A 15,689-nucleotide genomic window follows, 5' to 3' on the forward strand; every position below is an offset into this window, starting at 1 on the left:
CCTAATACCTGATTTCTTTATCTTTTCCCAAGCCACTTTGTCTGATAACTGTCTGGCTTGTGTGAGTTGAGCAATATTTAGGAGGCAGAATCAATCAAAGCCCTGTTGACTAGATTGGGAGCTTCAAACTTCCTTTTGAAGGTCCCAATTAAGCATCAATGGTATAAAGACTGTGAGGCAGTAAGAGATTCCATAAGCTACACAAGAAACACAAAGTTCATAGAGTAGCATCTCATGCTTTATGACAGAAACTCTAGAAAAGAAAAAAAAAATTCTGTGGCATGTTGTGTACTCTCTTTCAATTCCATGTGAAACACTGCAGTTAACTAAAAAGTACACCCACGGGGAATCTCAATTAAACTTGATTAATCTTGTTTAAACTAGCTACTAGTTCAGCAATAAATCCATAACAGCCCAAGAGCTCTGTAAAAACACTTCCAGTGATTATTTTATTCAGAAACAAACAAACAAACAAACAAACAAACAAACAAACAAGAGAAGAAACACAATTCTGGTCATTTGCAGTATCTATCAGCTTTCAATTTGGCTCTCCTGTTTAAACAAAGACAAATGATAAAAATTATGTAAAACAAGCCATATATATAGTCAACTACTAAATACATACACTCAGAAATTGTGTACTCAATTTTGATTATTATATTACCATTCTACTTATATTAAAATACTTTAATTAGCATTTAACTTTTCAATGTTATGTTTCATACTAAATGCATTTTATTAGTCTGTCCTAATCTTTTTTTTTTTTTTTTTTTTTTAGTCTGTCCTAATCTTTAAGAAATGTTGCCTAAGAGCTTTTTCAATCCACAGTAGCAATTTTAATGACCTCTGAATTTAAGTAAGACCTAAACTTCTATTTAACAGGGTGGCAATGTTCTATTTTCATGAGTGGTAAAAGTTACAAGACATAGACCTTATTTCTTTTGCATCCATATCTTGATCTTTTTTTTACATTCTATTCTTGATTTCTTAAAACTATATACATGCTTTGCTCAGCAGGAAAAATTCTTGTATCACTAACTTCCGGTAACAACTTGATCAACTAGATAATAGGAAAATAGGATGAAGCATTATCTTTATCAAGTAGAGTGAAGACATATTTTAAGACTGATTTTGCAACATAGGGCTTGAAGGAGTGGCAGATTACCAAATTCTCTTTCAATCTGGCACTTATTTGATTTATGTTTATAAAGTTACAGCTAACCCCCTCTACCCACTTTTTTATGTTATAAATCTAGGACATTACTTACCTAAATAAAAATAGTATTAGATATAGATTAATAATGTGCTGTGATAAATATCCTGCATACTTCTAAATTCAACTTAATAAAAGTGGTTCAATTTTATTTCATTTTATACTTAGTCATTTTTAAACTGATGTTTTTATCTCATTTTTAGGAACCTGTACTATTCTAACTAGAACCCACTGAATTTTGGAATGAAACTATTTCTTTCTAGCCCTGATTCTAATAGTTATAGAAAGGTAATGTTAAATAAATTTATGAAGGAGTTTCAGTTAAACCTGAATGTTTTATAACAAAATATTTAAGTTTTTGGAATCTGGCTAATTTTAGATATTCTTTCTTGGGTGATCTTTTCCCAGACTTATGATGTCCTTTTTAGGTAACATTACTATGTTCACAAATTAGAAGACAAAAATTTAAGAACTGTAATAATTGAAAAAGAACACTGGTTATATATATATACCATTTCTACTGGATACTGAATATAGTTGGAAATAAATAAAAATATACCTACCTGTCCAGAAGTGTTTCATGCAAAAATCCATCTTTCCGGGCCTTTTTGAGAATTTTACTGTCTTCTTTACTTATTTTAAGTTTGTGGTCTTGGAAACTCTGAAATTTCTTTCTGTTAAGAAAATGCCTTTCTTAAAAATCATCTCAAACTTTGATTATACATATTTATTCATAAACTTACAAATACTTTTAAACTCTCTTGTTTACTTAAAAAAAATAATTGTATTTATTTAAAAACATACAGCTTTTCAACTGCAAAGATGACCTTAGTGCTCCTCCATGAAGAGGACAGCTTTTTGGGCAGCTCTACAAAGCCCCATTTCCACTAACGCATGTTAGCTGGAGACCCTGAATCCTATCTATGGAACAACATTTGGTTGGCATTATATACTGATAAGCTATAGTCATTTTATTAATGAATAGGGAGAAAAGACTAATCCAAGTGAACTTTAGCTTTGAATTTTTTTTTTTTTTTTTTTTTTATTTTATTTATTTATGATAGTGAGAGAGAGAGAGAGGCAGAGGGAGAAGCAGGCTCCATGCACCCGGAGCCCGATGTGGGACTCGATCCCGGGTCTCCAGGATCACGCCCTGGGCCAAAGGCAGGCGCCAAACCGCTGCGCCACCCAGGGATCCCGAACTTTAGCTTTGAAATCTAGCAAGGCAATTAGGAAACCTGAAGCTTTGAGAAAAGAAAAGCATTCAGCTTAGTTCTTTGTCCTAGAGTCTATTTTATGCTGCCTCTTGTCCTTCACATATTTTATGTGTCTTGAGAAGTACTTCACTGCCAAATCTGAAAGGTCTAAAAGGAAAAGAATACGTACACATAATTGATTTCACACTGTTTAACGTTTCCTTTGTCTTCTTCTGGAATATCATCTTTTTTCTTAGTTTCTCTTTCAGCACATGATCTAATCTGGACAGTGGAGATGCAAACCAAAAGGTTATACATGTATCTTCCCTTTCCCCACTTTATTTATTTCATGAGAACCCCCTAGATGATTTCTTAATGCAAATGAAGACAACAATCAACTTAGCAATTGGATTCAGAAAAAGACAGGTTCTCGATGTTTTTATTTACATATAAAATTAAAAATCGTTATTATGTTCCTCTAGAACCTTTGCATCAAACACAAAAGACAAAATTATTTGAAGAACATTTTATAGATTAGATCCTGCTGAGCAATCAGACAATAATTCAATTAATTTTGGCCACAAAGTAAATATTCAAATTATCCCTATAGTATTTATTTTATAACACTGAAAGTTTAAGATAGTAGCTATTTTACTTTGCATAGCTATTCCCAAATCCATTAAAACCTTAAACATGACACACCTTACTTTTACTTAATTGGAATTCACTCCTTTTAAATCTTCCTTATATCCTCCTAAGTTGTGACAGATATTTATTGTCACAATTCCATAAATTGATATAGCAATTAGGATCCACTGAGTGGGACAAGAGAGAACAGAATTCAGGTCAGAGGAACTGGCAATTTGCAATCCAAAGGACTGGACTTACATTTCTAAGTATTTACATCTCCAAAGTGATCTTTGTGGCTAAGAGTCCAACCAGTGCTATATGTGTGACAGGTTTGGTTAGCAGGATCCTAGGAGACCTGGGAAGATTACTGGCCAGGAGCTGTGACAATACTACTTTTGGCAGGAGGGAATGTGTCCTGATGGATAAGGTTAGGCTATAAAGGTGGAATGGCTGATACAGACTAGCAGAGCCTATGAAGTAAAACATAGGTGGAAGGAGTTCTAGATTATCGCTGCTCAGAACTTCCAGGTACTTGACTAACGAAACAGGTCCGGGAAAATGTGACAGATACTTCATATAAAAACAGTTGTAATTAAATACAGCACAATATTTTGTTTTTTCCCCATAGATGTGCAAAGCACTATACTTTATTTGCATTGTTTTAAAAAACCATACTTTTAGGTAAGTGAGAAATCCACCAGCATTTTCTAATAACCTGTTTCTTGAGAGGGAGTATGATATGGAATGTCAGAATAGATTTCAGTCAGCTCGGCCTACATACACATCCTGACTCTATCATATTTAGCTGTGTGGGTTTCATAACTGATCTTAACACGTGAGGATATAAGGAGGCTCAAAGGCTCTCTCTTCATTGGTTATGTTAAGATAATAGGTACCGGGATCCCTGGGTGGCGCAGTGGTTTGGCGCCTGCCTTTGGCCCAGGGCACGATTCTGGAGACCCGGGATCGAGTCCCACGTCAGGCTCCCATTGCATGGAGCCTGCTTCTCCCTCTGCCTGTGTCTCTGCCTCTCTCTCTCTCTCTCTCTCTCTCTCTCTCTGTGACTATCATAAATAAATAAAAATTAAAAAAAAAAAAAAAAAAGATAATAGGTACCTCACAGGAACTTTCTGAAGATTCAAGAAGGCAGTACATGTCACATTCAGCTGAGTGCCTGAAGCTACAGGCTTCTGTCCTGGTTTGTGTGTTGTTGGTGGTTTTTTTTTTAACGTAATTAAAAAAAATCTTATGATTTAACACTTTTTATACACCTTGTAATTCATCCTCAGATATAACTGCACACCTACAGAATGATGCATATTCAAAGCTGGGTGTTACAGCACTGCTTGTATGAGTAAAAGATTGGAACTAACCTAAATTTGCATTTATGAAGAACTGATTAAATAAATTACAGTATGTCCCTAAAATAGAATATTATGTAGCTGTTAAAAAAGAGAAAAAATTTCTACATAGTGATAAGGGAAAATCTCCCAGAGAACAATGTTAAGGAAAAAAACCCAAAGTGTAAAGGACTATATGCAGGAGCTTAACTTTATTGTAAAAAAGCAGAAAATTATAAACGTTTTTATTAAGAAACTAATAGGCTATAGGAAGGAGTTATCTCTTTATATGCTTGTATTTTTAAAATTTTGAACCATGTGAACATATCTACTTAAAAATTATATTTTAAAATGCAAGCAAGAGAAAAAAATAGGCCTAAAAAAGCATGTGGAACTACTCAGAAAAAGACACTAATATATAGAGGCAAGATGTTATAATTTCTCTACCACGTAGTACAAACAAGCCAACATTTATAGGACTTATAATTAAACTTTTTATAATAAAGCTTATTTGGAGAATAGTATAAAAAACTGTGCATTACATCTTTAAAGTGATAGTAAATGAATATTCCAACACTTTAAAGATAGAGCATTATATGAGACATCATGTACGTGACATATATCAGTCTATAGAAAAATGTGATGATTACCTTTATCATTTCTTCTTCTCCTGCTGTTTTACTTTTTGCTTCTATATCACCTGCTTCATTGCATCTAATGAAGCAGCTATTTGAGGCCAATAAAGCCATTTTCCCCTATATAAAACAAAGTAACAATAAGAAAGTTACAAGAATACCTGCAAGAGAATTCTTAAGCCTTGAGAATGAAATTAATTCCTCCTCTTACCCCCAACTCTAAAAGCAATCATTAATAATTTGGAGAAAACACAGAAAAAAATTATACAGAAAAGAAAACCAAAATCACCTTTAATCTTACTACTGAAAGATAACCCAGTAAATATTATTAGTATATTCTATTAGTAGGACTGAATTCTAACTAGGTGAAGTAGAACTGTTTCCTTTGGCCTTAGAGACCTATTGAGGATATAACTTAGATCTGCTTGAAAAATAATTAGCTTTTAAGACAATAAAAAAATATATAATGCACAGTAATTTACTCAAAAATTGTTTTCAGTAAGATTGTCTTCATTAATTAGAAAATATAAAAATGTATATGAGAGCTAGTTTTTGGTGCTTTTGAATTTACTGCTCAGAACTTTAAGAACTGATGTCAGGAATGCCTGGAAGGCTCAGCTAAGCATTTGCCTTCAGCTCAGGTCATGATCCCAGAGTCCTGGGATGGAGTCCCCCACTGGGCTCCCTGTTCAGCTAGGAGCCTGCTTCTTCCTCTCCCTCTGCCTCTGCCTCTGCCTGCCACTCCCCCTGCTTGTGCTGCCAGCTAAATAAATAAATAATTAAAAAAAAATGTCAGAGGGACTTTTTATGTGGACAGAAATATTCATACTAGTTTTAGTTGTTCAATGCTCATTGTGTTATACTGATTCTTTTTTTTTTTTTTTAAAGATTTTATTTATTCATGAGAGACACAGAGAGGCAGAGACACAGGCAGAGGGGAGAAACAGGCTTCTTGTGGGGAGCCTGATGTGGACCTTGATCCCAGGACCCCGGGATCACGTCCTGAGCTGAAGGTAGAGGCTCAATCACTGAGCCACCCAGGTGTCCCTATGTTATACTGATTCTAATTGGCAAACTTGAAAACTAATTTTCTTGTGTGTCTAAAGGTAGATTACACATTCGAGTAATTAAATTCCCTTAACAAATATAAACCTAAATTATGACATAAATGACTCTTTTGGAAAACTTTGAATACCTTAAACATCAGACAAGATATTTACAAATACAATCATTACAAAATGTATTAATAACTTTATATCACACCCAGTTACAAAAGGGCTAACAACAAGGATTTTTTTTTTTTTTAAGGATTTGATTTATTATACAAGGTGGCCAGAGCTGGGTTTTCTACTATCTAGATGATGCTTGGTAGGCCAGATATGGTTGTATGGTCCAATGTAATATAAGCCCATGCTTGTGACCTTTCAGTCAAGGCCCTCTTAGCAATCAAGTTTTTGTTTCATCAGAGACTTTTAAGTGTCTCTTTCATTTAAATTTTAAAAATTTAGTGTCTTTCCTAAAAATAAAGGGAAATGAACTTCCCTAACATTCAGTATGAGTGTTGGTATTTAACTTATCATCATCTTGGCCTTACAATAAACTGGCCTTTTCCATTGCTAAAAATTTTTATTAGAAGCACCTCATTATATTAGTAGGGTCACCTAGAAGGGGTTGCAACCCATCAGTAGTTCATGAAATCAATTTAGTGGGTCCTGACCAGTATTGGAAAAAAAACATACAAAGAAAGAAGAGGTAAAGAGAACAGAAAATGCTGAAGGGCACAACATATAGATAAATAGGAATTAAGTACAACTCTTGCTTCAGTTATACTATGAATACACTGGGCTGAAATGTAAAAATGTTTCTTTCACTGGACTGAGGTCAGAAAAGTTTGAAAGCTACTGTACCAGAGATTTTATCCTGGGAACAAATCTAAATAATTACCTTTTTTGGGGGGAATGCTGGCTTATTTATCATCTTGGAAAACACTGTTAGATCCTATTTTGAATTCCTTATTGCATATTCCCATTGATGCAGTGAAATTACTGAACTCCTCTTCCGTTGGTGCCCACCAGTCCTTCCTGTTCTTTTTTTTTTTTTTTTTAAATCCTTCCTGTTCTTGATATAGTATCTATTTTTAGGAGACTGTTTAGCTTTGGTATATATTTGTTCAATCTTTACTGTTTACACAATAGAAAAAGGAACTTCTGTATTCTGAAACAACAGACACAGACTTAATAAAATACCTATCTATTACAAACTGCCTACTTATAAGATCAATAAAAATTAATGTATTATCTTCATGCTTTTTTGTACTAAAATTATCTTTTTGTACACTATTTGCTTTTCTCTTTGAGCTTTACTATAAATGCAGACATTTAGAGACTAATTGATTTCAATGAACATTATCATTACTTATTACTTTATGCAGATTGTCCTGAGGCCATTCCCTTAAGCTTGCTCCATTGTCCTCTTACTACAGTCCATGTTTTTGAAAGTACCCATAATTTCTGCTAAGAAGATATTCCTGAACTGTCCTGTTTTCCTGCCCCAAGACATAAAATTGGCTATTTTCTGTGGAGTCCTAGATCTTTAATGAAAAATAAGACCCAAATCTAGGCACCAAGGGTATACAAAAATGAGGATGGGCAGAAGTACTACTGCTGTTTTTGTTGCACTATTTCTTCTCCCCGTTTTATTGAGATATACTGGACATAATCACTTCATAAATTTAAGGTGTAAGGCATAATGGTTTGGCTTAATACTTACTGTGAAATGATTATCTCAGTAAGTTTAGTTAGCATCCATCTCATGCAGTTAACAATTAAAAGCATAAAAAACAATTTTTTTCCTTGTGATGAGAAATAAGGATTTACTCTCTAAACAACTTTTCTATATATCATACAGCATGCTAGCTGTAGTAATCATGCTATACATTATTTCCCTGGCACTTATTTATCTTTTAACTGGAAGACTGTACCTTTTGACCACCTCCTTCCCCCAATTCCCACTTCCAACACCCTCTACACTCCGGTAACCAACCGCCAAGTCTGATGTCTTTTTCTGAAGTTTTTTTTTTTTTTTTTTTTTTTTTTTTTTTAAATTTTTTTTTTTTTATTTATTTATGATAGTCACAGAGAGAGAGAGAGGCGCAGAGACACAGGCAGAGGGAGAAGCAGGCTCCATGCACCGGGAGCCCGATGTGGGATTCGATCCCGGGTCTCCAGGATCGCGCCCTGGGCCAAAGGCAGGCGCCAAACCGCTGCGCCACCCAGGGATCCTGAAGTTTTTAAGATTCCATATATAAGTGAGACCATACTTGTTTTTCTTTGTCTGACTTGTTTCACTTAGCAAGGTCTATCCATGTTATTACAAACGGCAAGAATTACTCATCTCTTTATGGGTGAATAATATTCCATTGCATATGTATATACCACAACTTCTTTATCCATTTATCTATCAATGTATGCTTAGGTTGTTTCTAGATCTTGGCTCTTTTAAGTAATACTGATACAAACATGGGGGTACAGATATCTTTTCAAGTTAGTTTTTTTGTTTCCTTTGGATATATTCACACAAGTGGGACTGTTGGATCTTATAATTTTATTTTTAATTTTTTGAAGAACTTCCATACTGTTTTCTGAAGTGCTACATCGGTTTGCATTCATTCCCACCAGCATAGCACAAGGGTTTCCTTTTCTCCACATCCTCCCAGCATTTATCTCATCTTTAGAAGATGGTTATTCTAACAGGCAGGAAGTGATACCTTACTGTGTTTTTGATTTGCATTTCCCTAATGACTAGTGATGTTGAGCATCTTTTCATGTACCTATTGGCCTTTCATATATTTTCTCTGGGGAAAAAGGTTTAGTCAAGTCTTTTGCTCATTTTTAAATTGGGTTATTTGTTTTTTGCTATTGTATTAGCTCTTTATATATTTTGGATATTAACGCCTCATCAGAAATATGGTTTGTAAATATTTTTTCTCGTCCTATAAGTTATCTTTTCACTTTGTTGATGATTATTTCTTTTGCTATGTTGCACTATTTTTCAAGACTTTTTAAGGCTATGACTGTTAAAGACCATATCTTATATTGACAAGAAGCTTTTATGAACAATAATAGCACTTACATCTTGAAAGACTGGTTCCCATTGTTCTCTTGGTCCGATTGCATCTGACCGCCCCACAACAAGTCCATCTGAATTAATACCAAGGTATTTTCCATAGCCAGATTTCAGAGCAATTCTTTAACAAAAAAGAAATGTTAAAAACTGAAAGAAAATCAAATATAGAAAAAAATAATGTGTGTGTGTGTGTGTGTGTGTATATAAAAACCCAGACTAGGGCAGCCCCCAGTGGCACAGTGGTTTGGCGCTGCCTGCAGCCTGCGGTGTGATCCTGGAGACCCGGGATCGAGTCCCACGTCGGGCTCCCTGCATGGAGCCTGCTTCTCCCTCTGCCTGTGTGTCTATGAATAAATAAAAATAAAATCTAAAAACAAACAAACAAACAAAACAAAACCCAGACTAGCCATAGTCCAAATTTTCAAAAGCCACATGTGGCTAGTGACTACCATAATGGACAGTGTAGTTCTATATATGTAACTTTATTTCATACTTATAATTTTATATCTTACTTATATCATACTCCTATTATATGCTATCAGATCACTCTCCAGAAAAAATCTGTATCAATATTCTTACCTCAAATTAGGAGAGCATCATTTTATTTTTTTTAAAAGGCTTTATTTTTTTTTAAATTTTTATTTATTTATGATAGTCACACACAGAGAGAGAGAGAGGCAGAGACACAGGCAGAGGGAGAAGCAGGCTCCATGCACCGGGAGCCTGACGTGGGATTCGATCCCGGGTTTCCAGGATCGCGCCCTGGGCCAAAGGCAGGCGCCAAACCGCTGCGCCACCCAGGGATCCCGAGAGCATCATTTTACATAGAACTATTAACATTCCTTTTTTAGACAAAATTAGAATATCAGAGGAAAAACTAGCATCCTATTTAATTTATACTTTAACCATTGTAAGTGACATTTGTACTTCCTTTCCTTTTAGTTTTTAAGTTACCTTCTTAATCATTTTTATATTGATGTCTTACTGCTTTCTTCAATGTTATGAATTCTGTATATACATAAAAAGAATAAAAACTCATTGCCTGTTTCCTATACTTACCACTCAAAGAAAGTAGTGAAATGACAATGTGATTTTTTAATGAAATAAAATATGATTTTTAACTTTTAGCTTACCAATCCCTTGTGATGCCAAGGGATTGATTTTATATTCATTTATAGGTTAATTACAGTATAAAACAAATCATCATGTTGATGCAGCCAATTACTAGAATACTGAAATTCAATTTCTGTATGCACTACCCAAAGTATCATACTGTACTTTTGCACTGTGATAATTAAAAAGGTCAGCTTATAAAATTGTAAAAACAGTGAGTAAAAAATTCTTTTGGTCTTCATGACTAACATTCTCTGGTTTCAATAATATTCCCTTCTTATATCTTCCTGTTTATCTCTTGTGAGATAAACAAGTGAGTTCATGTATCACAGCAAGTGAGTTCATGTGTCACAGCAACACCAGACCAGGTTTTGCCTATGTCGGTTTTCTTTACATGATCTTTCTAACCTATGTCTTATCTGGTCTGTGACATTATTAATCCTCATTTCTTTTCTAGCCTAGGATTATGTATTGCTAGAAATCATAGTGTATGCTTTTATTTGGAGCTTTCATTCTCTTTCAAAAACACAGTTGCTGCAAATGAAATTTAATAATACCAAAATATGGCATATATAAGTGTTTTATTTTTAATCTTTTAAAAGATTTTATTTATTTATTCATGAGAGACACACAGAGAGAGGCAGAGACAGAAGCAGGCTCCACGCAGGGAGCCTGATGTAGGACTCCATCCTGGGACTCCAGGATCACACCCTGAGCCAAAGAAAGACACTTAACTGTTAAGCCAGCCAGGCGTCCCTAAGTGCTTTATTTTTAAAATGTCACAAAATATATTTTCAAAAAGACTGTTTTGCTGTTTACATCAAAATTGCTGTGTGGACTTAATTAGCTACATATAGAAATTTTTCAGTGAATAAAATTAAGTTAAAAGGTGATTATAGTTCAACTTACTTACCTAGAATCAGACAATTTGACAGCTGTAAACTGCTCTGGAGGACTAGGGCCCTCATCAACTACAGGAGAAAAACATTTTGAAATAAATTTGACATTTGTTATAAATATAAATGTAAAAATTTCTTCAGCTTTAAAAAACGTTTTCTTTTAAAATTAAATATAAGAATATTGTGATATTTTTCTTTAATCATAATATACTATTCAGATTAGAGTATCAAGATCTACTTATCTTCTTATAACTACAGAGTTAATTTTACGTACTTAATAGGTAGGTCAGCTTGATGCTCACTTATAAAATATTTTCTTCCTGTGTTTTAAAATGCACTCAGTACGTAGACAAATAAGCACTTACTATTTAAAAAACTAAATGCTTTAACTTATTCAAGGGATGGACATTCAAATAAAAAAATACTGCTTTTTATCTTCTGATTACTTTATATCTCATTAATGCTTATACTGATGGGATAGGAAGAATAACAATTATTATAATTAATAATCAAATTATTAATAATGCTCCAGGTTAGTTTTGACAAAAGGTCTAAAGAATAAAAGAATAAAATCTTTGACACAACAACGTTTCCCTTTCAATTTCAATTGTTCATGTTGTTTTTGATTTCCATTGATATTCTTCTGGAAGAATACAGAATGTTTTTAAATGCTTACACTGGAAGAGGGATTTGCTAGTATCTGGTAAATATTAAGGAAGGAAAAAAGGAAAGAGTAAATGCAATGGATTTATTCCTTTGAGATTAGATTTGGCCAAGTGAATGAATGTCATAAAATATATACGTTTAAGTGGTCTTTTCCTTTCCATTGCTTCTACTAGACACAAACCTTCTTTATGTGGAGCTCCCAATGTAAAAAGTCCATTATCAAGTGCATGTATATAGGTTCCTTTATCCATTTCAATTGCTATGGTTCCTGAAATTTCACCAAAGTTTGTGACTGTCCACCAGATTCCTAAAAAACAAAATTAAAATTTTAGATTTGACACAAGGTTCTTATTTGTTGTTCTTGTTGTCATCACTTATTTTTAAAAACTTTTATTTTGCAGTTATAAGAAACAATACAGAGACATCTCTTATACCCTTTACTCATTTCTCCCAGTCGTAACATCTTACATAACTATAGTACAATATTAAAACCAAGAAACTACCCTTTATTCAAACTATGAACCTCATCACACTTCATTAGTTTTACATATACTCACTCATTTCATGTATAGATGTAGGAGACCACAATCAAGATTACATTCTTTTTAAAATGTAAAATAGCAGTGCATGTGAAGGCACAAAACGATAGAAAACAGTCTCTTTCATCCATTGCCTCAGTCATCCATGACTGCCTTCCAAAGGCAATGACTACTATAATGTATTTCTCACATATTCTTCCAGAAAGACTTTCTAGCACAGTATTTTTTTCAAGTTTTTATTTATTTATTTGTTTATTTATTTTTTAATAAAATAATTTTTATTGTTTTTTTTCAAATAAAATAATTTTTATTGGTCAAGTTTTTATTTAGATTCCAGTTAGTTAACATACAGTGTAATATTAGTTTCAGGTACAGAATTTAGTGATCCATCACTCTACTCATCACAGCAAGGGCCTTTTTAATACCGGTCACCCATTTAACCCATCCTCCCAGCCACCTCCCCTCCAACAACCCTCAGTTTATTCTCTATAGTCAAGAGTCTGTTTTCTGGTTTGGCCCCTCCCTTCCTCTCTTTTTTCCCCTATGTTCATCTGTTTTGTTTTCTGAATTCCACATACAAATGAAATCATATGGTATTTTTTCTCTGATTTATTTCACTTAGCAAAATGCTCTCTAGCGCCATCTCCTGGCAAATGGCAAGCTTGCTTGCTTGCTTGCTTGCTTGCTTTCTTTCTTTCTTTCTTTCTTTTTCTTTCTTTTTGTGGTCTAGCACAGTATTGTTATTTAAAAAGATTTTATTTATTTGACAGAAAGACAAAACATAAGTAGGGGGAGTGGAAAGCAGAGGGAGATGGAGAAGCAGACTCCCCACTGAGCAGGGAACTCAGTGCAGAGCTTGATCCCAGGACCCTGGGATCATGACCTGAGACACAGGCAGACACTTAACTGACTGAGCCACCCAGGTGCACCCTAACACAGTATTCCTAATCATGACTTTGGATCAGCAACAAAATGAGCAGAAATTGTGTACTCTATGTACACGAAAATAAACGGGTTTCTTTTTAAAAATTCATTTTTAATTCAAGTATAATTCATATACTTTGTTATGTTAGTTTCATATGCATATACCTCAGCAATTCTATACATTTCTCAGTGTTCATCAAGATAAGTGTATTCTTAATTCCCCTTCAACTATTTCACCCATCCACCTACTCATGCTGCACATTCAATACAATCCCTGTCAAAATACCAAGAGCATTTTAAATAGAACTAGAATAATCCTAAAATTTGTATGGAACCACAAAAGATCTCAAATAGCCAAAGAAATCTTGGAAAAGAATCCAAGATTTCAAGAAATACTATATTGCTGTAGTAATAAAAACATTATGGTACTGGCATAAATACAGATATATAAGTTATTGGAATAGAATGTCCAGAAATAAACCCACACTTTTTTTTTTTAAAGATTTGAGAGAGAGAGACAGAGAAAGCATAAGAAAGAGAACACAAGTGGGGGAGGGTCAATGAGAAAGGGGGATGCTGACTACTCGCTGAGCAGGGAGCCTGAAGTAGAACTTGATTCCAGGACCCCAAGATCATGACCTGAATCAAAGGTAGACAATTAACCTACTGAGCCACCCAGGCACCAAACCTACACTTTTATGGGAAATTAATTTATGACAAAGAAGGCAAGAATACAGAATGGGAAAAAAACAATCTTCAACAAATGGTGCTGGGAAAACTGGACCATTTTCTTACACCATATACAAAGATAAACACAAAATAGATTAAAGACCTAAATGTGAGACCTGAATCCAAAAAATTTCTATAAGCAAACATATACAGTATCCTTCCTGATTCTTTGACATCAGCCATGGAAATATTTTTCTTAGTATGTCTCCTCTGGCAAAGAAAACAAAATTAAATTACTGAGATTTCACCAAATAAAAAGCTTTTGCATAGTGAAGGAAACCACTGACAAAACAAAAAGACAATCTACTGAATGGGAGAAGCTAGTTGCAAATGATACCTCCAATAAGGGATTGTTGTATCCAAACAATACAAAGAATTTATACAACGTAACACCACAAACCTCCCAAATAATCCAATTAAAAAATGGGCTGAGGATGTGAGTAGAAATTTTTCTAAGTAAGACATAAATATGACCAACAGACACAAAAAATGCTTATTAACATTATTAATAATCAGGAAAATGCAAATTAAAACCTCAATATTGCCTTACAACTGTTAGAATGGCTAAAATAAAACGGACAAGAAGTAACAAGTGTTGGTGAAGCTGTGGAGAAAAAGGAACCCTTGTGCACTGTTGGTGGAAATGCAAATTGGTGCAGACTATGGAAAATAGTATGGAGTTTCCTCACAAAATTAAAAATAGAATTACCACATGATCCAGTAATTCCACTACTGGATATTAACCCAGAGAAAATGAAAACACTAATTTGAATAGATGCATTCCTATGTTTACCGCATCAGTTTATAGCTAGGCTTTTTGTTCTGTTCTACTGATCTACATATTGTTTTTATGCTAAGACAAACCTGTTTTGATTAGTATATTTTTGTAACATAGTTTGAAATCAGGAAGTCTGGTGTCTCCAGCCTTGTTCTTCTTTCTTAAGATTACCAGCTATCGGGGATCCCTGGGTGGCGCAGCGGTTTGGCGCCTGCCTTTGGCCCAGGGCGCGATCCTGGAGACCCGGGATCGAATCCCACATCGGGCTCCCGGTGCATGGAGCCTGCTTCTCCCTCTGCCTGTGATTCTGCCTCTCTCTCTCTCTGTGACTATCATAAATAAAAAAAAAAATAAATAAATAAAAATAAAAAAAAAAAAGATTACCAGCTATCTGGAGTCTTTTGTGGTTCCTTACAAATTTTAGGACTCTTTGTTCATTATTTGTGAAAAATGCCTTCGGAATTTTGATAGAGATTGCACTGAATCTATAGATTGCTTTGAGATAATGAGATTTTTAATAATTTAATTCTTCTGATCCACAAGCATGGACTATCTTTCCATTTATATGTATCTTCTTCAACTTCTTTTATCCATGTCATATTTTTCAATGTACAGGTCTTTTACATTCTTGTTAATCATTTCTTGGATGTGACACCAAAGGTGAAAATAACAAAAGAAAAATTAGACAAAATGAACTCATCGAAATGAAAAACTTTTGGGGCACCTGGATGGTTCAGGTAGTGATCTTAGGGTTGTGGAATCGAGCCCTGAGAATCTTAAGATTCTCTCTCTCCTTCTCCCTCTGCCCCTCCCCTGCCTCTGTCACCCTCTCTAAAAATAAAAAAATAAGAAAAAAAAAAAAAAACAAAAAACTGCACCACCGGACACTATCAAGAGAGTAA

The 15,689-nt window shown here is 34.2% G+C and overlaps 1 protein-coding gene across 18 annotated transcripts in view; it reads right to left on the reverse strand.

Moving 5' to 3' along the window:
* Positions 1 to 422: 422 nt before the first annotated feature.
* The window catches only part of FRG1 (FSHD region gene 1), a 61,145-nt gene continuing 45,878 nt past the window's right edge, over positions 423 to 15,689 (reverse strand). For 17 of the 18 annotated variants that reach the window (XM_049095011.1, XM_049095009.1, XM_049095006.1 and 14 more), the window contains 7 exons: positions 11,999 to 12,124; positions 11,166 to 11,223; positions 9,146 to 9,260; positions 5,030 to 5,134; positions 2,600 to 2,691; positions 1,777 to 1,887; positions 423 to 552 (listed from right to left, as the gene is read on the reverse strand). In XM_049095011.1, coding sequence (XP_048950968.1) covers positions 516 to 552; positions 1,777 to 1,887; positions 2,600 to 2,691; positions 5,030 to 5,134; positions 9,146 to 9,260; positions 11,166 to 11,223; positions 11,999 to 12,124 — 644 coding nt within the window. In that variant the 3' untranslated portion in view covers positions 423 to 515. Of the gene's footprint in view, positions 553 to 1,776; positions 1,888 to 2,599; positions 2,692 to 3,111; positions 3,225 to 5,029; positions 5,135 to 9,145; positions 9,261 to 11,165; positions 11,224 to 11,998; positions 12,125 to 15,689 lie in introns of those variants that run through there. The other variant, XM_035699860.2, reaches the window with a different exon arrangement.

This window comes from Canis lupus, chromosome 16 (genome assembly GCF_003254725.2).
Source record: "Canis lupus dingo isolate Sandy chromosome 16, ASM325472v2, whole genome shotgun sequence".
NCBI classification, from domain to species: Eukaryota; Metazoa; Chordata; class Mammalia; order Carnivora; family Canidae; genus Canis; species Canis lupus.